This window comes from Cotesia typhae, unplaced genomic scaffold (assembly GCF_013202065.1).
Source record: "Cotesia typhae breed Kobodo isofemale line unplaced genomic scaffold, CoteBio_Ctyphae contig_22, whole genome shotgun sequence".
Taxonomy (NCBI): domain Eukaryota; kingdom Metazoa; phylum Arthropoda; class Insecta; order Hymenoptera; family Braconidae; genus Cotesia; species Cotesia typhae.
Window position 1 is genome coordinate 6,891,119 of NW_027423728.1, and position 23,852 is coordinate 6,914,970.

At 31.3% G+C, this 23,852-nt stretch overlaps 1 protein-coding gene across 3 annotated transcripts in view; it reads right to left on the reverse strand.

Moving 5' to 3' along the window:
• Rdx (BTB/POZ and MATH domain-containing protein rdx) overlaps positions 1–23,852 on the reverse strand; it is an 83,203-nt gene that overhangs the window by 40,692 nt on the left and 18,659 nt on the right. Inside the window, exon 3 of one of the 3 annotated variants that reach the window (XM_074237921.1) lies at positions 3,805–3,855. The exons of 1 other annotated variant lie outside the window; for it this stretch is intronic. Coding sequence is in view for 1 of the 2 variants with exons in the window: in XM_074237917.1 (XP_074094018.1) it covers positions 2,444–2,529 (86 nt within the window). In the remaining variant the exon portion in view is untranslated. Of the gene's footprint in view, positions 1–2,443; positions 2,650–3,804; positions 3,856–23,852 lie in introns of those variants that run through there. One more of the 3 variants, XM_074237917.1, reaches the window with a different exon arrangement.

Consider the following 23,852-nt stretch of genomic DNA (forward strand, 5'->3'; position numbering starts at 1 on the left):
TGATTTGTCTATAAAAATAAGTACTAACTAAAGTTAAATGTGATGTATAATGTAGAAAGTTTTTCTATAAAAATAGATTTTAACAAGGCTTACGCGTTGCTCTTATGACTCAAATTCAGTGTATAATATTCAATATTCGACGTGGTATAAAAATTAATATAAATAAATTTTCTACACGAAGAAAATTAAACGATTGGGTTTTTTTTTGTACTAAATTTATAACTCCAATGATCTAGGATGATTAAAATATTTTTCAACTTTAGTTTCAAGATTTTCTTGGTTTAATAATTTTTCTCTTGATTCAAATTAATTTTTTTTCTGTGTGCCATTATTTAATTTTCTCCGTGTATTATTATTATTTTTAATAATAAAAAAAAAAATCACTTCCTCAAAAAATTTCCTTATCCAATCCGTTGCATCTCTCTGCCACAAAATTCAACGTTAAAAAAAAAAAAAAAGTTAGAATTTCCCGTTGAATTTTCGGTAAAAGCATAAGCTTGAGGATAAGGACGAGGAGAATCGTTCCCTCAAAGCTTTCGGCTAATGAAAATACCTGGTACCCTTGACTAGGGTCGGTTCAGCACAGACTTCTCAATAGAAGGGACAGATAGAGCTTTCACGCGAATTTCCACCCTCGGATCAATGCCATGCAGCTTTGCCACTACACACTCTCTTTATTTTTTAGGTTGTTTCGATTCACCCTGGCGCACAATAATTCACCCAACTTCTGCCTCGCATTTCCTTCCTAACAAACTCTTTACCCTGCCCCCAAAACTCCTCGTTATAGTCAACGACAAACTCGCTCTCGAATGTCGTACCGTGCACTCTCTACTTTTCTTGTCTCTAGGGTTTTGGTTGGGTTTATAGCCCTCGCACTAAAATGTCAGAAAATATAATTACTTGTCGTCGTTAAGTATTTTTTTTTTTTTTTTATAAAAATAATTTCTTTTACTAAATTTCCGACTTATTAAAATATTAAATTTTAACGATTAATATTCCCGATGAAATTTAAATGAAAATAAATATTTTAAAATAATTGTAATGGTAATAGTGAGGCGAGCCGGAAGCATTGGAGGTCATACGAGAGGTTACGCGTCATAGGATTAACATTTATTTTATTTTTCCTTGTCAAGAGCACACTACCTTTTATTTATTTTATTTTATTTCATTTTGTATGTAATATTGCTTTATTGTATGAGCAAACGAATAAAGTGAGTAGAAACGCGAGTCTCCAGACCGAGGAGAGGAGAACAAAGAGGGAGGTTAAAGTATAGCATTAAGTGATACAGAATGTCCTCGATCTCCGTTTTATATTTACTTGTCCAGCTGGCCTTACTAAAATTCTCCGACGACTTTTTCATTTGTTATTTTTAGTTATTTTAATCATTGATACTAATTTTTTATTTTATTAAAAATCAAAACACATTATTTTTGTTATAAATTATTAATTATTAATTTACTGAACTTGAGTAATTTACAAAGTGAAAATTTGTTTGAATTTTAAATGAGTAATTAAGCGGAGGTAAAAGTCGCGTGAACTACCAAGCAAAGGCCGGGGTTCAAACCCCAGCGTCGTTCAAAGATAATTTAATTATTTGGAAAAAAAAAAACTACGGTCAATTAACACCGATTAATTGAGGTTTGAAACAACTTTTTTATTAATTATTTTATAATAAATAAATTTTCAATTTTAATAAAAACGTTTAACTTATTTCTGCAAAATAAATTGTAATATTTTCGGAAAACGGGGTAAAAACAATAACTTCCCGATTTTTGAAAATTTTCAATTTTCTTGGCGGGAAGTTCAAAAATAACTCCAAGAAGTGAATTTTTGTTATTTTACGAATTTAAAAATTACTGTAACAAAAAATGATTAATCATTATTGATAAAAAATGTAATTATTTTAAATTCTTTGTCATTGAAATCGGCGTTCAATTTCCGCCGCTAGTTAGCGCTGTTTTGAAGTAACCTACACCTATCCTAAAATAATATTTGAAAAAATAATCTAAGCCTCTAACGCATGTAATATAATTAATAAAAAATTTTCATTTTTTTGAAACCTTGAAATCAAGAGAGCTATTAAAAACTCATTACGCTTCTACTTAAAAAAAAAAAAAAAAAAAAAAAAAAAATCTATTAAAGCAAAATTATTTTTACGGCAACCGCTAGGTTACTCACGCACAGTATTGTCTCGTTGAATTCCGATCCGACTGTTCACTAAAGTCCGTTAGGCTACGCGATCCGGACCACTCCAGGATAAGGAAGTTGCTCCGAAATGATATCGAGGCCACGGCATTTTAAATCCCGAGCTCGATACGAGTCCAGCTCCGACAATCACAAACTTAATTTGTCATTGTTATTTTTTATTTTGTTCTTCCGCGATTACAAGCTACTCAATTCTCCAATTAAATTAGTACGTAGTATGTCCGTGTACAAACTTACCGACAAATTGACATCAATGCCTTGTGTGTCTTGAAACAATTTATTGAATTTTTTAATAACATCGCTCTCAATGCCACTGTACACATTACCACGACACTTATTTATTTTTTATTGCTTTTAGTAATTTATTATTTTTAGGCGTATGTATATTCGACATGCGTGCGTTATAATAGTCGTTATAATAGACACTGGATCCAGTGATCAGAATTGATCACCATTTTTCCACGCGAGGAAGTACGTCTAATAATATTATACTTCGAGATTACGGTATTCGAAAAGCGCGCGCGCAAGCTAAGCGCGTTAGTCATTTTTATACTTGTGTTCAATAGAAATATACATATGAATACATATTTATATATACACGTAAATAATTGGTACTATATATATATACCAAAGTATAAACACACGTTTAATATCTTTACGTAAGCCGAGGACGAGTGATGTCATTCGGTGCACTCGTGTCGGAACCGATCGTCAATTTAAAATAATTACTCCACTTTTTTGTATCAAGACTTCAAAATTTTAAATTATGTCCAACAAAATCAAGCAAACTTTTTGTAACTATAATAATAATTATTAATTTTTGTACTTAAAAAAATAAAAAAGAAAAAAGTTTGAGTTTCCTTGTAAGATTTTATCACGCGTGGGTTTTTTTTCCGCTTTGCTTCTCAACGGATGATTACTTAATCGGTTTGTGTTTGATTGCGCAATTATCACGGATCATGAATAGATACTTGACGTTTAATTTTTATTTAAAGAATGAGGAAATGGAATTTTGTTTTTTTTTTTTTTTTATAAATATTCTTGATATTTGATTTGATTGGTTATGAAACACTTTCATTTTTCACTAAATTAAAGCTAATGTAAGTTTAAATTATTATTTATTTATTTTTTTTTATATTTTTGACTAACTTACTTCTCTTTCTTCATTGAAATAACTAGTTGAAATTTATGGTACGTAGATTATTCTTTGTGAGATAAAAGTTATAAATTAGGTCAAATTTTTGAATTTAAAAACTTTTGTCTTGAAATTAATATAAATGGTGTTCAAATATTTAAAATTAAGTCAGAAAATTTCTAATGGATATTTAAAAATCTAGTGTTTTTCGAGCACCTAATCTACGAAAAATCTATTGTTTCATTTGACCCTAATAATATAAATATAAAGGAAACCAGACCACGACGACCTCTTTTAAGACCTCCGCGAGTAATTATTTCTCTTATGTTTTTTTTTTTTTTTTGTAATTTACTCTATCGTAAATCTACTGTAAGAAATTTCAAAGAGATGTTTTTTTTTTTTTACTTTTGGGAGGTTGAAAAAAATTCAAAATTATATTTAATAAAAAATAATAATTCTTTACCAAAATCCTGGAATGGTCCGCTCTGGCCCGTGTTTCCGTGATCTGGATTATCTATATGTACATGTATATTTTTTTTAATTAAAACAATAAAATAAAAAAATAATTTAAATAAAAGTAACAATATTGAATTAATGTCTCAAAATTAATTGCATTAATTTCATCATCAGTTAGAAAATTAAGTGAGCGAAAAAAAAATTAAAATAGAGTTTTAAGAGAAAGCTCATGTGTGAGAAGCGGTAAAAGAAAATAAAGGAGTTTATAAATAAAGTAATGAGTTTGTGAATAATATAAATAAAATAATTGAATGTAAATGGTATGGGATACGCAATCGAAACTTTTGTTGTGACACTATTGGGGGAGTGAAAGGACAGAGAAAGAGAAATGCTGTAGTTTATCGAGTTTTTAGAAGCAACTTTTACTTGTTCTTCGAAGAGTAATCTCCGATATAAATATATATGTATACAATTTACAATGTTTTTTTTTTTTTTTTTTTAGTTTTATAAAAACGAACTTATACTTTTTACTCGGCTGCTGTTTCGTGAATTATTAACATGTCGTTAGAATCAAAGGCACCGAATATCATTTCGAAAGCGTAACACATTTGAAGACAAAGCATGGGAGCACTAATTTACGACGGCGTTTGGCTTGTATGCCTGATTTTTAAAATTTCTGGCTCAAGGACAGGAGCAAGCCGTGTTACTCATTTTTTCGATGTTTTAGAGGCTGGAGAAATTAGAAATTTTGCTTTAGAAATATAAGAAATCACCTTTATTCTTTGTTGGCACAAAATTATTTCTAAATCATTTTATTTTGCATATCTTTTTTAGAATTTTAAATAGTTTTTTCAGGTGTGAATAAATTTATTTTATTTTTATGGATTCAGAGATTTTTTTTCTTGATAAAAAAAAAAAAGCACTGATGAATTTTATGATTGATTTTTTTTGACGTTCAAATTGTTAAAATAATTCTTTTCAAGATTTCAATATTTTAATAAAACAAAATAAAAAATTCTGTAATCAATCTATTTATTTTCTTATAAAATATAATTACACAGAAAGAAAAATTTCTTGACTAAAGCAAGAGAATTAATTTATTGGGTCAAAAAAAAAATTTTTTTTTTCGCTCAAGAAAATTATTAAGATGAAAAATATTTTTTTGGCTCAAGTGAACCTTTTTTTCTGTGTACAGTAACTAGTCAAAAAAATATTTTGATTAAACTTTCAGTATATGTAATGAAAAAAAAAATAATAAATGTGAAAATTTGAAATCGGCAAATAATGAAAGACTTTCAGTAAACTACAAACACAAAAAAAGGTGGTGAGCTTTCACCACCTTTTCATGAAGAGTTTTGCGGTGACTGTAAATATCTCACAATACACATATATATCAAAGACATAAAATAGAATAAAATAACATAAAGTATATGTATATGTATATAGATATACAAGTATAAGTTTAATCAGAGTTTAGCTGTGCACTTTCGTTATTAACTCCCGCCCACAAGATCCAGTATGTACAAAGTGTAGGGTATAAAGTGAAAATCGAGCGAGCGGCAGTAGAGCAGCGTCGAGACTTACATTGCACCAATAAGTAATCCTCGTTACTCGTATGATGAACATGTGTTTCTCATCAGCATGGTTTCCCGCGCAAATCGCACTACAGGGGAAACTTTCAAATCGTCTCTTTTAGCCGCACAACGGCGGGTACTCATATCAGTGCAGCTCTGGCTGGCCTGGAGTATGAGCACATACCGCCATTATGCATGGATAATGCTCTCTCGCTCACGCTCATTCGGTTTACTCATACATACTAATGAAAAACAACAGTAGTTGCAGTCGGAGGTTTTCAATAGCAGTTTTACTGTTCATGTGTACATGTAATGCACTGCTGATGTAAAATGAAACAACTAATCAGAACGTGCTTTTCACTGCACGCCCATGTTCGCTTCACTTTCCATCTAGCTCACTTTGCTATGTATTCCAGTTTTACGATCAATTTTTACCGATCTCTGTTAGCGGTTTCAAAAGTCTAAGCAGGACAATAGATCTCTTGATAAGATTGTTAAAAAAATTTTTAAAAAATCCGAAAATTCGTCAATCATAATGTTCATTGATTTTATTGCTCATTAAAATTTATTATTAGCGATAATTTATAAAATTTTGAAGATTTTATTTATATTATTGATAAAAAAAAACTTCGGGGAGAGAATTTTTTATTGAATTAAAGTAAAAATATTGTTTTTATTCGTTTAAAAGTTACAAAATCCTTTTTTGCAGTTTGATGTAAAAAATAAAGTTTAATATTAAAAAAAATTTTTTTTTTAATTTCTACAAGTGAAATTTTTTGATCAATTCCTAAAAATTGTTGTAGGTCAGTTAATTTCAGTAATATTAAATTAATTAAATGTTAAAAATTTATTTTTTACGTCAGGATTTATAATCAATATTTAAAAAATTATAATCTTTATCAAGATTTTTTACAAAAAAATAAATAATATAAATAGTTACAAAAAAAATTCTCTCCTTTTTATAAGTCGTAAAAATTTCTCAAACAATCTGGAAAAAAAAATCAGAACACCGATAAGGAATCGAACCTATGACCCTAAACTTTCTACTGTCATTAAAGCAAACTTCCTATCGGATTATTTTTGAAACTCCTCTTAAAGCATTACACAGCAATTAAAGTATGTAGTACAGCCTTCAGTAAACAAACTGAAATGTAAACGTTGATTTTAAGATATAATAGTTGATATGAGGAGTTAAGTTGAGGATATGAAGTTGACATTAGAATACCCGGGAGCCGATTGAGGCCTAGTTAATGATTAAGTGTCTACATACAAAGACATATTTACCGAATGAAGACGAGGAAAGACAAGAAGGTGAGGCATATAATAGTCGGGAGAGTTAAGAGACGAAGTTAAGAGATAGTAGGGAAGAGGGCAGAGGGCGGGGAATCATTTGGACACCGACGGCCCTGAGCCACTTGCGACAGTAGGTCAGCTCTCTTCACCTCACTTTACCCTTTCCCCCTCGACGAACTCTACTCCTTTTTCGAGTTCCATCGTTCCATTATGCCACACTTGGTTCCCCGTTGAGCCTTTTCTTATTTTTTTCCCTTGTTGTTATCTTCTTGTTCTTAAACTTCACGTGTCAATCTGTAGGCTACTATTAAATTAACTTGTTTTTTATCATATGACTCTGCTACATATATATTTTTTCAAAAAATTAAAAATCGCTCCTCAAAAAAACCCAAAATTTGAGTTTAAAATTCAATCTTTTTATTTTTTTTTTTTTTTTAAATTAAAATTATGATTCAAGGATCAAAGATACGATAAAATCGTGACTATTTTTAATTCTAAATAAAAATCCCTAAAAAAATTCAATGGTAATTTTTACGTTATTTCTCCCAAAATTTTAATTTTTAACTTTTTTAAAGAATAAAATTTAAAAAAAAAAGTTCCCCGCCGATTTTTGTGTATCTTCTATATTTCTCAAAAAGTTAAGCTAAATAAAAAAAAAGATTTAAAAAATCCAGTGATTTGTTATGAAATGACCTATATATGTATGTCCTTACTTATATTTTAAATGCACAGGGCTCGTTAAACCACTTCCTTTGTTTTCGTGCCAGTTACGGTGCGGATACAACCAACCAACATTTGTAACTTTAGATTATGTATGTTAATATATGAGAAATACGTACTGTCGCAAAATTACCCGCTGAAAGACAGAGACAGGCGAGAAGAGAAAGATAAAGAGGGAGAAACAAAGAGTGGGTGGACGCAAGGAAGAATAGAAAGTGTCCGTATAGTAATACGAGTGTAAGTACCTACTGCATGCACGCCTTGAGCCTTGAGGTAAGGAGTAATCTAAGGAGCTAAAGGTAACTACAGCCTACAACTTTCTTTTTCAGGGGATGTTAAATTAAAGAAACTTTTTTTTCTCACTGTCTACTGGCTGGACTTTAAATATAAACTTTCTGCGTCTTTTATTTAGCTTATTTTGATATTAAAAAGCTTTTTTTTTTTTATTTTTTTCTTTGAATCGCATCCAAGTTTAGCCTTTTATACACTTTTTCATGTTTGCATTACATGGATAAAAAGTAGTTAAAGTTGTTAGATTTAATATTGAGCGTTTAGTATTGACCAAAAAACGCTTAAAAAGTTACGCTTATTATTTTGTAAAGAAAAGTTTTCTGTGAATATTTAATTTTTTTTTTTTTTTTTTTTTTTTTGTAAGAGAAAGTTTCTAATTGTTTGCATAATTTTTAATCTGAGAATTTGAAACTCTAATTATTCAAATAATATCATTTGAATAATTAAAAAAGATTTCAGTGACTCAAATTTAATAATTTTTTTTTTTAATTTTAATTTCAACTTTTGATGGCTTGAATCTCAAATTTTGAAAATTAAAGTTTAACTACAACATTGAGATCTGTAGTATTTCTTTCGGCTCGTCAACCTCAATCTGAAATTGGGCCTCAAACTTGATTCTTATCAAAATTAAACGATCAAAATGATAATTTGTATTTGGTGTGACTTTCTATAAATATTTAGCGATTTCTTGAGACCCAACTTTTTTTTCCAAGTCATCTTCTTCAAAAACCAGTTTATTTTTTTCACAGTGTCCCTTTTATTTAAAATATTTATTTTATCAAATAGGCCCAACTCTGGTAATAAATTAAAATATCGATTTGGCAGGAGCGTGAAGGTTTACGAGTAGGTATTATAGACTACGGCACGGTCTTGATTTGTGTCTGATGAAACTGAGGGAGTGTTAGATGCCCTCAACGAAAGGGCGACGTCTAAATCACCCTCATCCGAGCTGAGAGGATTCATCTCGGGGATGTAATGGAAAAAAAGAAGAAGAAATCGTCTGATTTACTTGTATTACGGTCCCTTTTCCATTTGCCACCCACGTCGCTGCTGGATATGTTTGGAAAAAAGTTAAGGAGAGGGAAGATAATGCCACCGGAGGGAGTGGACGTGGAGAATCGGTATTGAACATCGCTGGAAAAAGCTGTATAAATATTTTTTAGCTACCTACATTGCTTTGTTGTAAAACAGGCTTTTTGTATTTGTGTATGGGGTCTGACCTAGTAATATAGTTAGATAATGATATTTAGAACCGTGGTGTTTTCATAGGTTGTAGTTAAAAGTTGATGGAATCCGGGCTGGGGAGGGATCGAGGTTAACGATAAGACCTTTATTTAAAGCGGACGTTCCTAACTCATTAGACTGTATAACTAAACAATGTCCTCCAAGCTTTTTTAATGGTGTTACTAAAGTTACTGTTAGTCATTGTCGGTAGCTGCCCGTAAAAAATTTTTTATTAACGTGTCACGGAGAAATATTGGTTTATGGTGTAATTTATGCGGACTTTTTACGACAAGGTACGATTGAAAAATTTTTTTTTTATGTCAAAGGGGATTTTTAAAATCAATGTTTTTTCATCAAATACAAAAATTCTGATTTAAATTTTAATTTTATTGTAAGATATTGAAGGTACGAAAAATTTATGAGGAATTTTTTTTTTATACACTGATAAAAAAATTAACTTGACTCAAAATATCAATTTATACCTCAACACTTATTTTCCTTATTATTATTTCATTGAAATAAATAACTGTCTCTCAGTTGGCAATTGTCCAAAAATTTTTTCCAGAACCATTCACAGCCCACCTAGCAAATTTTCTACCACACAATAAGACCTATTATAAAAACCACGGCTTTTCAAGGACCAGTTAATGTTTATCATCGTACCAATGTTACACTCCTAAGCAAAAGAAAAATAACTTGTTACTGTATCAAGAAAAAAGTTACCCACACAACTCAGGTAAAGAAAATAATTTATGACCCAAGGGTGTTGACAGATGCCTGAATTCATAAAATACTGGGTTCGGAATCCACAACAGAGTAATATAATATGAATTTACAGCAGCTAGTTACATAAATAGAGGTTTTAAGAACAAAAGACTGGACTACCTATAGGTCCTATGAAGGTGAGGCCAACCGAGAACAAGAAATAAGAAAGTTTTTAAGGTTTTACGTTTATTATTAAGAGAAATGGTCTGAGGTTAAGTCATCTGGTTTGGACTGAGTTGAGTGCCGTTTGCTGGCAAAGGAAAGCCAGAAACGCCATTAACAGTGAATCTTTGTTGTTTGAAGCGAATATATACTCCCCAATACAACCCAGACAGCCAAACTAAGCCCGATAGAAACGAAGTAGAGCCCGTATACTCTGCCGTATACAGCTAAGTGAGTAGAGAGGGTCGACATCACAAGAAATTGTTATGGGGGCATACCGGGCCAGACGAAAGAACGGAACGAGGGTGGGTTGTTTGCAGGGGCCGAAAACTCAAAGTAAAGGGAAAAGTTCTGTGGTGTGGCATGGCATTATATATGTTTTATATGTAGAGGATAGGGAGAGATGCCTGCCACTGTTATTATTATTATTATTATTGTGGAAGAAACTCGAGAGCTATTTGATAATTTAAGAATGTGTTGGTTACCGAGATTGTTATTAGTTATAGTGCTCGGCAGAGGTTTTTGATACTACATTCAACACTCTGGGATGGTTGATGGTCAATGAGGCCCCGACGCGACTCAGACTACTCTGGCATATAGTATATACCAGGGGATTCGTCGGTTGAAAAGCATATGCCAGCCCTTTGTCTGCCGAATACAGTCTGCTTTGTGTCTCGGATCCTATGTACCTTTGCCTATACTATTTCAGATTTTTTGTCCACTCTGCTCGTCGGTTTTGAGATTCTCAGTTTGAATATAAGATATTTTTATTATTAGTTTTTATTTATATTAGCTGCTTTGTCAGCCAGCTTGTAATATGGAACGAATAGACCGGGTTCGAATCCTGGATAGAGTAAAAGGTTTTATTGTTATATGAGGGTGTTGTCTTTTTTTTTTTTTGGGTAAAAGATTTTAAGTTGCCTGGAATTTTATGCTGGATTTAATATTTGACATTTATACACTCGGGAAAATCGAGAGTGAATATGATTTTTAACACGAATAAGATCTGATTAGAGAATTTTTGGATTGAAATAAATTTTTATGTGTTGAATTATAAAATAATATTTTAAGAAAGTTTATCTAATTTTTTTTTTTTTATTAATAATAATAAAATCTTTACATTAAAATTTATTCAAACCAAAATTCTTTGATACAAAGTACCGATAAAATAATAAATCTCTCAAGTGGTTAGATACCATTTAACCTCTATACTATTTAAAGCGTAAAAATAAGTTTATAAAAATATATTTAGGTAAAAAGTATGTGGTAATAGTGTACAGTATTTAGTATTTATATTTATAAAGATATAAAAAATATATAGATTGTAAATTGTGCCTTTCATCCGGGCGTGCTTTTCAACTCACCCGGATAACTATGCCAGGGACTACCACGACGCCGTGGAGTAGAGAGTGGTAAAGAGAGATACAGGGATACATACACACATATATATCCAAATATATACACATATATATAAATATCATTGTAGTTGAGATCATTTTAGATCAAGTAAAAGTGTATGTAGATGGTGGGACGTTGGGCTTAACCAACATCGCTTTCACTTGGCGTTCCAACGGATTATCTTTGTACTCTATCCTACTTTGTACTCTATCCCACACCATGAACACGAATTTGCAGTCTACTGTGTGTAATGTGTAATGTATAATAGGGCTGATATTTGCTGCATGCTACTCCTCTATGCATGACTGCTCTTTGCCATTTGTTTTACATTGTAAATTATTTATTTTAATCCTCACTTATTTTACACTATCTCGTCAAATGTATTATTTATCGCGGAGAAGAAAAGTCCAATTGTAATCACTCTGTAATATAAATAAATGCAATGTAAACTCATACCATGACTCTATTCTAATTTGATTGGAGGTTATATTGAAATAATATAATGATTACACGATTTGAAAACGAACAAGGAAACACTGTTTGATTGACAGGTGTGTATTTATGTACATAAATGTTTATGTGTCGAGGCTTGGATGCACTCAAAACGAGTTATGTGATGTAATAACACGTAATATCTGTACTGGGTTTTATATTTTTTAGTATTATAGCAATTGAATAATTATATCAGCCGCGATGACCGGTCTCGTGACTTTTGTTAAGTCTCGATGGTAATTAACATCGACTCGACCTCGTATACATACACGCTATACACCAACATTAATGGCTGTGTTGATGTCTCCAGTTAATAAGAATGTCGTGATTTGTTCGCCGGCTCGTGACTTACCTCGCTTAATGTTTACTCTAAAAGTAACAGCTTTTAATTGAAATATAAATTTTGTATTGTTGGTATTTTGACATTTACGGCAATAGCTATTAGTTTTCTTGTTACTTTCATATATTTCAAAGGCTTCAAAAAAAATTGTGAAAGAAAAATATCACGGAGAATAGAAATTTTTAGATAAAACGTTGGCATTTTGCTCGGGAACTATAACCGGAAAGCTATTTTGATGATTTTATTAGTTTATGTAGGTGTCTGCTGGAAGAGGGGAGGTGTTACGTCTCCGTATGTTTAGAATATTGAACGGCTGGTGTCGGGTGTGCTGAATTGTAAAGGACTACGGGAAATCTAAATCGTGACAATTTGACTTTGATTGATAAAGTGGGTATTGAGATATTCCAAAAATAAAAATTGAAATGTCGATTTTTTTTATAGATTCTAAAGCGGGTAGTGTGAAAAATATTTTGATAAGTTTATATATTATTTTTCGACTAAAGTTAGTCTTGAAAATTTCCAAAAGATGGCGTATAGTCGCATAATAATCTCGTTGCAAGAGAGTTGAGAATTACAGTATTAATTATTAAAATAAAAAAAAATTTTTGATTCTTTCTATGGAGGCTTTTCGGGCATTGATTTTTAATTTAATAAAGCATAGATAATTTTTTTATTGAGTCACTATTCTTGGTAAAAATAATTTTTAGTTTAAAAGTGAAAGTTTGTAGATAAAAAGCACCCTCTACTGCAAAACACCAAACAAATTGGTTACAAAAAATTTCTACCTGTAATATCCACCAAAGTCCAGGTAGACCGAACAAACGACCCGTGACTGAACGACAATGAATCAATATTGTTTATTGCAGTCAATAAATCCTCTTTATTTATCCCGGAATCCCTTAAAGAAATAACAAACGAAAAAAAGAAAGTACTCAACGGTTTGATAAGTTTTATAAATCCTTGAGACTATGAATTGAGAATTTATATATAAAAAGGGAGATTTAACTTTTGTGACCCGAAGGATTTATCCGGATTGATCAATTGGAGCTGTCGCCCTTTCCTTCGGTGGTATATATGTTAATAAAAGTTTGTATGGCGAGTGGTATGTATTATATCTTAAACCTGTCATTGTTTCATTATTTTCACTGTAGTCCCTCGTCTCACGACCTACTTTCGCGAAACTTATCTCGATAGGTACAGCTCGTTCAAGGACAGTAGGTCATTTTCACCAGCATAAGCCAGAATACGTGTAGGTATATTTTTTAAAAAAATATATCCTTTTAGCTTGCAATTAGCTTGATTACAGTTGCATCAATTAGGTACCTGATTGTGATTGTTTATCATTTTCAGCGGAACAATAATTGTGAATCTTTCCGATAATAGAACGAAATAAATATGAGTTTGGTTGAATTATTGACCTTAGAAGACACGCGAGATAAGGTAGTAGTGCGAAACGATAAATCTTTTGTTCGCATTCACCAGACTGCACTTCCGTAGGGTGTTAAGGTATAACTTGATGGCTGGTGAGTGGTTGTTTCGATTGGCCTGCCCTTCCGTTCTTTTCACTTTTACCCACACATTTATGCTTTTTATTTATCCCGACTTTTCTTCCTTTCATTTATTAAGCCCATACTACCACTACCAACTTTCTCTACCTTGCTTTTTTAATTTTTCGTAGTTTTGTTTACACGAGCATACAGCGGAACTATTTACAGCACAAGGGAACCTTTGTTTGCATTTAGAACAGTTTGTTAAGTAGGTCCCATTTGTTCTGCTAAATTTATTGAATTTACATTAATTATAAATTTAATAGAGTTAAAAAAAAAAATCAGAGCGCGTAAAATTGAAATTTTTTCTCTAGCGTTCGGGAATTAAATATCAAAAATATCCAAAGTAACCGTGAATTTGGTTGGCTGGTTTATTTAGCCCCTTTTTAAATATATATACGGATAAATATGTACTTAATTAAGCACTGGTAACTCGACTCGTTTGAGCTGGAGCATACAAAAGTTAATATGGAATGAGCTCACAGTAGGTTGGATGGAAGATCGTCCTCGTCAGCGAGGGAAATTACAGCGAATTTTGCTCCAGCGAATAGAACTTTCCCGCGAGTAGAGACAAGTATAGCATCTTTTTATATAAATATCTATATATATATATATATATATATATATGAGTATAACTGCACAGATACCGAGCAAAGTAGATATAGAGGAGGCATTGGTACACGTAGCCAGCGAAAGAGATTGCGAAGGATGTTGGAGTGTAGAGCACGAGTGGAGAGCGCGAGGGAGTTTAAGAGGAAGAGTATCTATATACAGATATAATATTGCAAACAGAGCCGAGAATATCAGAGAAGAGAGGAATAAAGTAGAGGTTCGTAAACTTGCCGGGGGGATTTAATTTTCCGGGCGCTCGAGTTCTCCAGAATTTAACGTCAGTCCCCGCAAAACTCTTCTATTATTATTTTTTTTTTTTTCTTTCTTTCGTTCTTTCTTTCACTGTACTATACTTTTTTATTTTCGGGTTTATTATCATTATTTTAATCTTTTATTTTCGCAGACTCTTTTTGGCACCTAACCGCTGCACTGAATGACCTTCAACGCTACTCAGAACTCGAAAATCTAAAAACAGCTTGCAGTAAAAATTATAGTACACCTACACTCGTCTTTGCAAATATAGATAAAAAATTAGCGGGTTTTTAAATTTGCGATTAAAAAATTCTCAAGACGTTTTGGTTTAAAAATAGCAATTTAGCGATTATTTTATAAAACTGGGCAGATTTAGGCGGAAGAATGTGCAGAAATTATGAGAAAAAAAAATTTGATAATTAAAATAAGGAAAAAAGAAATACAAAGGATTCATACGATCTCAATTTAACTTAAAATTAAAAGGATTTAATTAGAAAAAATGAATTTCAAACTAACTCAAATAAAGTGGCAACTTTGGGCTTGAATGAAGCTGAGCAACGCGCAATTAAATAATATTTTTAGCCATCAAAACGGTGGATCTGAGATCAGATGAAATAAGTGTAGTGGCATGTATCCAACAATGGCCGAGATAATCGATAAAACCCGACGAGAATGACAATTATTTGTCCCTGGTACGCATATTTTTATTTTTATTGTTACTGTCACGAGAGCATGGTAATAGTTGTTATCATTGCTGACGAGGAGTGGCCAAAGACAACGGGGTTGACGTGGGTGTGGTCCAGTACTACGTGACTTCATCTCGTCGTCTTTATTGACGTTGACATCAATACTCAATACTGTCATCTCAAGTATAAATAACACTTTAAAATATTTTTCTTCGGTAACCCAATCTTTATCTGATTATACCTTTTTTGTTGGTCGTCTATGTCCAAATTATCATTATTATTATTATACATTTTGTTGTAGAAAAGTTAAAATTTAATAATGTAACATTTTTTTTGTAAATTAAGAAAATAAATAAATAAATAGTAATGATAATTTATAATATTAATTTTTAATGTTAAAGCTTTTTCCAACCCTTTAATTTTACTTAATTTTTTTAATTAAAAATTATTATTATTATTATCATTATTAAAAATAAGAATGAATACCAAATCAAAGTAATAAGAAAATAAATAAATAATCTAACTTGGAAAAACTTAAATTAATGCTAATAAAATAATAAAAGTTTGTTGTTGTTGAGGTATAATGATCATATAAGTAATATACATAAAGAGTAAAACGAAAAATGCTGATTCAGAAAGTTAAGTTTCGCCACTGTGTAGTTATAGCAACTCAGTGGTAAATATATATATATATATAACTACACAAGTCAAGTTTATATTCTATAAGTATTACATATGTATTGTATACTGATAGCTGATGTAGTAAAAAAGCAAGTAATGTAAAGCGATACCGTCTTTACGATTCGACTGTTATATGTTGGTGTACCCGATATACAATTTATTTTCATTCGTGTTGTATTTCCCCGATATCCAGTACCAATACACTTATGCATCGATATATGCGCTAAAGCGAGCGTACAGTAGTATAATCGAGAGAAGTAAGTAGAGTAAGAGTATTGTTATGCAAACCCGGGTACGTATTTTCGAGTCTGCCTACTATGCTGCCTACACATAAAATTTCGCTCCTGTACTTTTCATTCCGTATTACATACATCGTATTGAAAAAAATTCTAAGCAGTGCTCTGGATATTGATCTTTGTTTTGTTTTTTCGGTGAAGGAGAAAGTTAAATTCTTTATTTTTTTTTTACAAAAAATTTTCCGAGGGAGCTTTCAATACTAATATGTAAAAAGTCCGCAAGAAGACGCAGAAATTGCAATACTATGGAAGGGTCTCTGTAGGTTTAATTTGAGATGGTTGAAAGTGGACGTTTCCATGTTCACCTCGCCAGGATAAGTGGACCGAGACCGAGTCCTGTCGCGTCACACACTGGGTTCTTTGTCAGCTTCAGCTTATGTGTGTTATATATTTATATATAATGCGTTCAAAGCCCGTCCGCCTTCGAAAATGCGTATTATAATGCTTATAGCAACGCTAACAACGAACTAGATGCTACTCTCGATTGTAATGTGGGTAATATACAATTTATTATCTTTTTCATTGATCAAGAGATGTGTAGGAAGTTTCTTTAGAAAAATTTCAAGAAAAAAATGCTAAAAACACATTTTTTTAATTAATTCAATTTTTTTAATAGTAATAATTTTTTTTTAATGTCTTGAATTAAAAAAAAAAGCTTTCTTTGTCCAAGAATAAATTTATGAGGAGTAAAATGGACTCGGTTTAATTTTTTTTATGTCAAAGACAGTCTCGACAATTATCTGTCAAATTTATCAAAGAAAAAACTTATTATTTCCGTAAATTGTTTATAAATTATAAAGAGAGTTTATGGGCCTTTTATTGAGATGTTATCAAAATAAACGTCACCATAAAACGGAATAAAATTGGCAATAAATAATAATAATTATTATTATTAAACTATTTTTTTTTTTTTTTTTTTTTTTTTAAGAAGAAGAAGAAGAAGATTTAATTAAAATAGTTTCCTTCGGTTTTAAAAAAAAGATATTAAATATATTCTCAGGGCCAGCGAGTGCCGGTGGTTTTAAAAATTTATCCATCGTGTAGTGGTTGCTATTATATTAGTCTAGAGGCAAAGGCAAACCAACCAAAGGCTTTTGCTTGCTTGATTCTCGAGGTCGGCAAAAAGCCTTCAGGTTAAATTGTCGAATGGACAAACGGCTGAGATCGAGAACCACTACGACAAAATCAAAAAAGATTTATATAGATATACAGATACAGCCAGAGCGTGTAACACAAAAAATAAAGAAAAAAAAAAATTAAACAAAAGAATTAAAAAAATGAGTTTGAGGACGAGACAAGCGTAAGCCGGCGAGAAGCGTTGTTCCGTGTAGGAAGAATTGTCGTCTATGCATAGAGAATACATAATAAAATACATAAAAGACGCCATGGTTAATTTACAAGGTTAATTTAATTGTGCTGATAAATTGAGGTCGTTGATTTTGTTTAATTAATAATTTGGTCTTGAATTATTGTTATATTATTTGAAGATGAATATGTCCGTCGGTTCAATTACGACACAGACATAATTGTGAAATTTTTTTTTTATCTCAATGCTTGCTCTTTTTCGCCCACTAAAAGTGAAACTTTTTTAAAAGGGAACAGACCAAAGTAAATAGAGTTATGACATTTATATTATCACCAATATTTTTTAACACCGGATGTTTGTTTTGCACATTTTTTTTTTTTTTAAATAAATGTATTTGCTTACTTGCAATTTTAATTTTTTTTTTCATTAAATGCTAACACAATTTTTAAGGCTATAAATTTTTTTTTTTACAATAAAAATAATAATAATTTTTTTCAAATTTAAATTCTCCAAAAAATTTCAAATATTTACAATTATAAAAAAAAAAAAAAAAATAAGAAATTTCGAATGCTGAATATCCTTTTTTTTTTTTTTTCAAATGAAAAAATATTATTCGAGTAGAATTAAAATTTCTATCAAGCGACCACTGAATTATGTATCACTTTTATTGTCCTGAACGTAAAATTAGCTTAGATTTAACAGTAAAAGTAAAAAAAAAAAAAAAAAAAATTGTACAGTACATTATCTGAGGCGTGGAAGTTATTCATCTCACGTATTTAGCTTTCAGGCTGATCTTTCTCTCTATCTTAGTCTTTATCTTGGTTTTCTTGTCCTCTTAGCTCTCATTGCTATCCTTTGTATTCAGTCATTTAAATTTTTCGTCGAGCCGGCACTTGTAGGGAAAAATCCCTCAGCGTAACTCATCGTCGACGTAGTCGTAGTTGGGATAGAGGACGAGGGTGGAGATGGGGATGAAAGCTTCAGAGCAGAATGATAAAAAAATGAAAAAGTTAAAGAGTAGAGTAGAGAGGCGATAGGAAAAGAGGTGAGCGAGCGAAAGAGCTTACTCTCGAGCGATAAAAGTCGAGATTGACGTACTACGGTAGCTCTGGCTGTATTATACTGGTGAGCAACCGGCTGGGGATAGACCGAGTAAGAGTGAAAAGATATTGAGTGAGATAAAAAACAAAATAATAAGTTAAGTTGAATAAAAAATAGAAAAGCTAACTAAAACGCGAGAACAAATTGCCGTGAAGAATAAATCGCGTCAAGTCGAGTCGTTTCGTTGTTTTATGCTAAAATATATGTAACGATGATAGAAAATGAGAACGAGAGTATCGCGAGAGAGTTAATGGGCTACTAATATACATATATACTCATACATTTATACTGATACTGCACAGCACACCGCTCTTTTATTTAATACAAATACAAGCACAAACTCTTTGATATACAACCAAAAGAAAACAAGAATAAGAACAGCTTTCTAAGGATATGACCTGCACTGAGTTCTCTGTACAGGCTCTGTATATTTGAATGCTGCGTGGCGCAAGCACCATCTTGTTTTTACCAATACCAAACTACTGCCTCCTATCCTGGTTTGTAGATATTATAGACATAGATAGATCCGTATAATATCTCCGTCTCTAATGCTAAAAGTTCTCTACATACTTTTCTATAGATATATAACTCCCAGTACGCCGAGTACAAATGGGAAAATTCGCTAATTGCTTGCTAGACTCTCTGAAGAATTCTTTACTGTAGCGTTAATTATCGAGAGTTTGTACTAACGTGGGAGAAATGTCAAATGCTGTTATTATTTTTTTTTGTAATAATTCATAATATTTAACTGTTTTTTTATTTATTGGCCAATTTTTATTGAATGATCATTTTTGCCATTGATAAAATTAAATTTTTAGTTCAAGATTTTTTTATCAGGGTATCAAATTAAATTTTGAACATTCTCGAGTAATTTGTGGATTTAATTTGAAAATCTTTAGTCAAAAAATTGGGTACTATTTTTTTTTTTTTTTTTTTAAATGATGAAATTTTGAGAATAAAGATAAATTTTCTATAATTTCGCGGGAAATGAATTTTTATTCGATTGTTGGAAAATAGTTATCTACTAGATATAATGCTCAGCATGTGAATATCGATAAAAAACATTTAGATAGCCAAAAGAGTCTATTCAAGTCCACTACAGAAGTTTATCCCTGTGATATAAGTAAAACCGAGTGCACTCGACAATAGCTGGACGCGGTTCAGTATCAGAGTTACGTTTAAACGTCAGCTACTGGCTCAGCTCCCTTTCAGCGTGTTTACGTTATTTTTTTTTATCTATTTACAGTTTTTTATCGCAACCTTCGACGCAGAGCTTAAAATTTATTGAGTTTTTATCGCAAGATAACACACATAAACCCAGTGTACTTTCATTCGCAAAAAATAGAAAATAAAATAGCTAAAATAATAAAATATCATAAACAATAATAGTATTTTTAAAACATATTGGAGCCATGAGCATTTACAGAAACATAAAGTCGAGAAAATGGAGGACTGTTTCCGGAACAATAAAGTGGCCACTCTCGTTGTCATATCCGGCTGCTAGCAGACTCGATTTATTGAATATTGAAAATCCATACTACACTTTTATCAAACTCTCACTCGAATTCGAGTTTTCTTCCTTTACTTCCACTTCCCTATCTCCAGTTCCCGTTCGTTCGCTCGCTGGTGTGGTACATGTATTATATTCATGCACCAGCCACCACTCTGCTTCTCAAAAAGAAATTCTGAAAGAGACGTACCCCTATTTTTTTCCTTTTAAATTCTACATTTAATGTTTACGAGACATTGCCAGGGAATTCAACATTTTTCCAATACCTGATTTTATAAGAATTTAAATTTCATTTTATAAACTTTAATATTGAATTTTCACGAGCAAACCTAATTTTATAACTCATAAATCAATTCCATAAATTTTCTGTGCAGTCAAATGAAGTATAAGAATATTAATAATAATATTTAATTAAATAATCAGAGGTATATTGTCACGAAATTAATCACGCGAAATTATACATTGAATTTTGTAAATCTATCATAAATTTAAATAGAATAATGTGAATACTAGCGGCATTTATTTTATCAAATGCTTTCTGATTATCTTCTGTTTTATTTTCTCCGAAAAAAAAAAAAAAAAAAAAAAAATTAATAATAATAATAATAATGAGTGATAAAAAATTTCACATAGTAGCTAGTGTAATTCAGATTACAATGAGTATGATCCAGATATCACCCAGTATAATCTGGATTATATTAGCTACTATCTGAAAAATTTTTTCCACCACAGATATCACTGAGTATAATCTGGGATGATATCCAGTGTCATCTTGTTCTTTCGGTGTACGTTCAGATTTTTAAAACTATTTTAACGTTTTCTTTTAATTAAAAAATTTCTGAATGAAACATAAATACAAAAGACTGGCATAGAAAGAGAGAAAGGGCGAGAAGAAATAGAGAGTGAGGTTGCAGACCATTGCAGACTGCACTTGGCGTCAGTGGATCAGAGTTCGTTCGAGTGGGACTAGACGCGAATCGAGTGTGACGGGTGATTGGCAACAGGCCGAGCCTCCGTAGGAGCCCGTATAAACCATCACATGCTTTATGTATGTGTTTTATACATCATATAAACACACATTTCCGATATACACTGCACATATGAGAGATACACTAGCGGAGGATACTCTACTCTACTGTCGAACATCGACCGCGGGCGTTTTAATAACGGGAAAATGTGTAGCATTTAACGCCAACCACTGTATCAACTACTGTGCCGTTTACAATGCTACACTTTTTTATCCGTATCTTCAATACAAGTTATGCAGCCATGTGTGTATTTGTACACTGTACAGCTCCAGTACACATCACACAGTGTGTAGTATTGGGGAAAATCCGAATGAGGCTAATGAAAGAACGCGATAATTAAAGTAGGTGTTGCCTACTCAACTAAATCACTTTAAATTTATCTCAAGAACAATATCGATCAATTACATCTATTGTTAAATATTTTACCTTTTTTTTTTTTTTTTGTGTATCTTGTTTCTTATTTATACGCTCCGTTTTATTAATTAAGAGTTTTATTTTGGGTTCTTTGATATTATTTATTCATTTGGGTTTTATTAGAATTGACAGTAGTCTAATAAAATATTCATAATTTCATGAATATTCACTTGTTAGTATTTAATTATAGATTTATAATTGAGAAGAAGTTAAATAAATTTCCAATATTGGGTTTATAAGAAATTTTTGGTATTGATGAATTAAGAAAGAAGTAATTTATCGTAAGTTTTTGTATGACTTAAAAAAAAAATTTTTATAAGCGAATTTCTAAACTTGATAATTTTTCAACGGTCAGAATAAAAATTTTTAGTTTAAAAAAAATTAAAATCCAAGTAATTATATTTTATGACAATAGATCGCTGTAAGTTAATGATATAATGTAAATTATATAAGCGAGAGAAACTTTAATTGCAGCAAACATCCACAACTGTGACAGGAAGATTTCATTTTAGAGATTACCCATGAGACGATTTCAGATATTCAAATTTATTCAATGTATTCAATGCTGTCTCATTCTCGCTCAATTCTCCAGTGACTCGACACCAATGCTGTTATATACTACATAATATATTATAATATGAAGTATATGAGCACGTTCAAGCTTGGGTAAAGTAAATCTCGATACACAAGTATATTTTAGATTTGTCCGCCCCAAGTGTATATTTATTAGTGCAAGTACATAGTATAGAGACGCGAGTATACTTCATAAAGTCAATGACACCATGACCGTCCACCCGCGCCTTCAATTACCCCATAAACGTCAACATTCCTCTCGTATAAATAATCACTTTATTTAGCGGACTTATATACAATTATATTCAAACTAAACGAGTGTCATTTACTTCTCATTATTCTCATATTCTTCATGACTATCATATCGCCTCCTTATTCCTCATTTTACTCAATTATTATAAACTTTTCAACCAAAATATTTAATATCAAGAAAGTATATTTCTTAAATCAAAATAAAGCCAAGATAATTTTTTTCTGTGCATGGACTCTGCTCCAAAAGATCGCGAATTTTATCTGGATGCTCGCGATTACAAACTGTCCGAGTGGAGAAGAGATTTATTATTGTATTTGTGGGAGGAGAGATTAAGCTTATGATGATAAGAGGGGGGAGGTGAGAGAGGGCAGGTAGGCGCGTGCCACTTAGGACACTGAAACGCGGTCACAGCCTCGGCACGTCTGAGTTGTCGAGAACGCCTCGAAAAGCCATGAGCGAGAATTGGAAACGTTTTCAAAACCATTTTTTATTTTGTTTTCATCACGCTTTTGATGTTGACTTTTATTTTGAGTGAAAGAGAAAGTTTAGTTCTTGTTTAATTGATGCTCTGCTTGTTTTAGCTTCGATTCAGTATTTAATTGTATGTCTTTAGACTTTATTAGATCTCTTTTCTAAAGGTCGGAAGTTCAACATTTATGCAGAAGAGTGTGATTGTAATGAGTAAATAAAAATTATTGTTCTTGAAAATTTCTACTCTGAAAGCTTTCACATTTCTGCCACAAAATTTCATTTTTTTTTTTTTTTTTTTTTTTTTTTTTTTCAAGTACAATGTAAAAAGTCAAATAAATAAGACGTTTTATCAGAGTTCATAAATATAAACATCCGAGCATGTGCAGACCTGGATAACAACAGTAGAGCGTAAGTGCACGGGCATATTTACAACCAAAGAAGTTTAATGCAATCCGGGTAGGTTGGGTCTTATGTGAACTCTTTTATTTTTTACTAAAGTTTCTTATAATAAAGAGCAAAAGAAGAAAATAACAACAATAAAATAAGACAGGGTGGGGATAGAGACAAAGAGTGATAGTCAACACGTTGTCTGAACTGGTGGGTGTTTTTCTTTATTATATTCTTCATTCCCTGGTACGCTGTATACTGGGAGATAGCGAGTAAAGGGGACAGAGATGATACTGAGGTTTCATCGGGTGCGGTTGCACTCCGTTTATTTATTTATTTTTTTTTTTTCACAGACAATCGTATCGTAAATGTCTGCTCTACCAATGTCTGAACATTCATTCTGCCCACACATTTTTTCTGATAGTCCTTTTGTAGGACTTCATTTTATGAAATTGTTTCAATTACAATATTTTAAGATTTTTATTCTTCTGTCTTTATTTTAGGTTGTTATTATTATTAAGACTGTAAAATTTTATCACTGGAGTATTTAAATGACGAATTAATTATTTTAGGTGAATTTAGTACGATTGAAAAATTTTGATCTAAATTTGTTCCTTTTTATATTTTTTTTTTTTTTTGATAGTCAATTTTTTATGTTAAGTTTTTGGAGCAGTTTAAA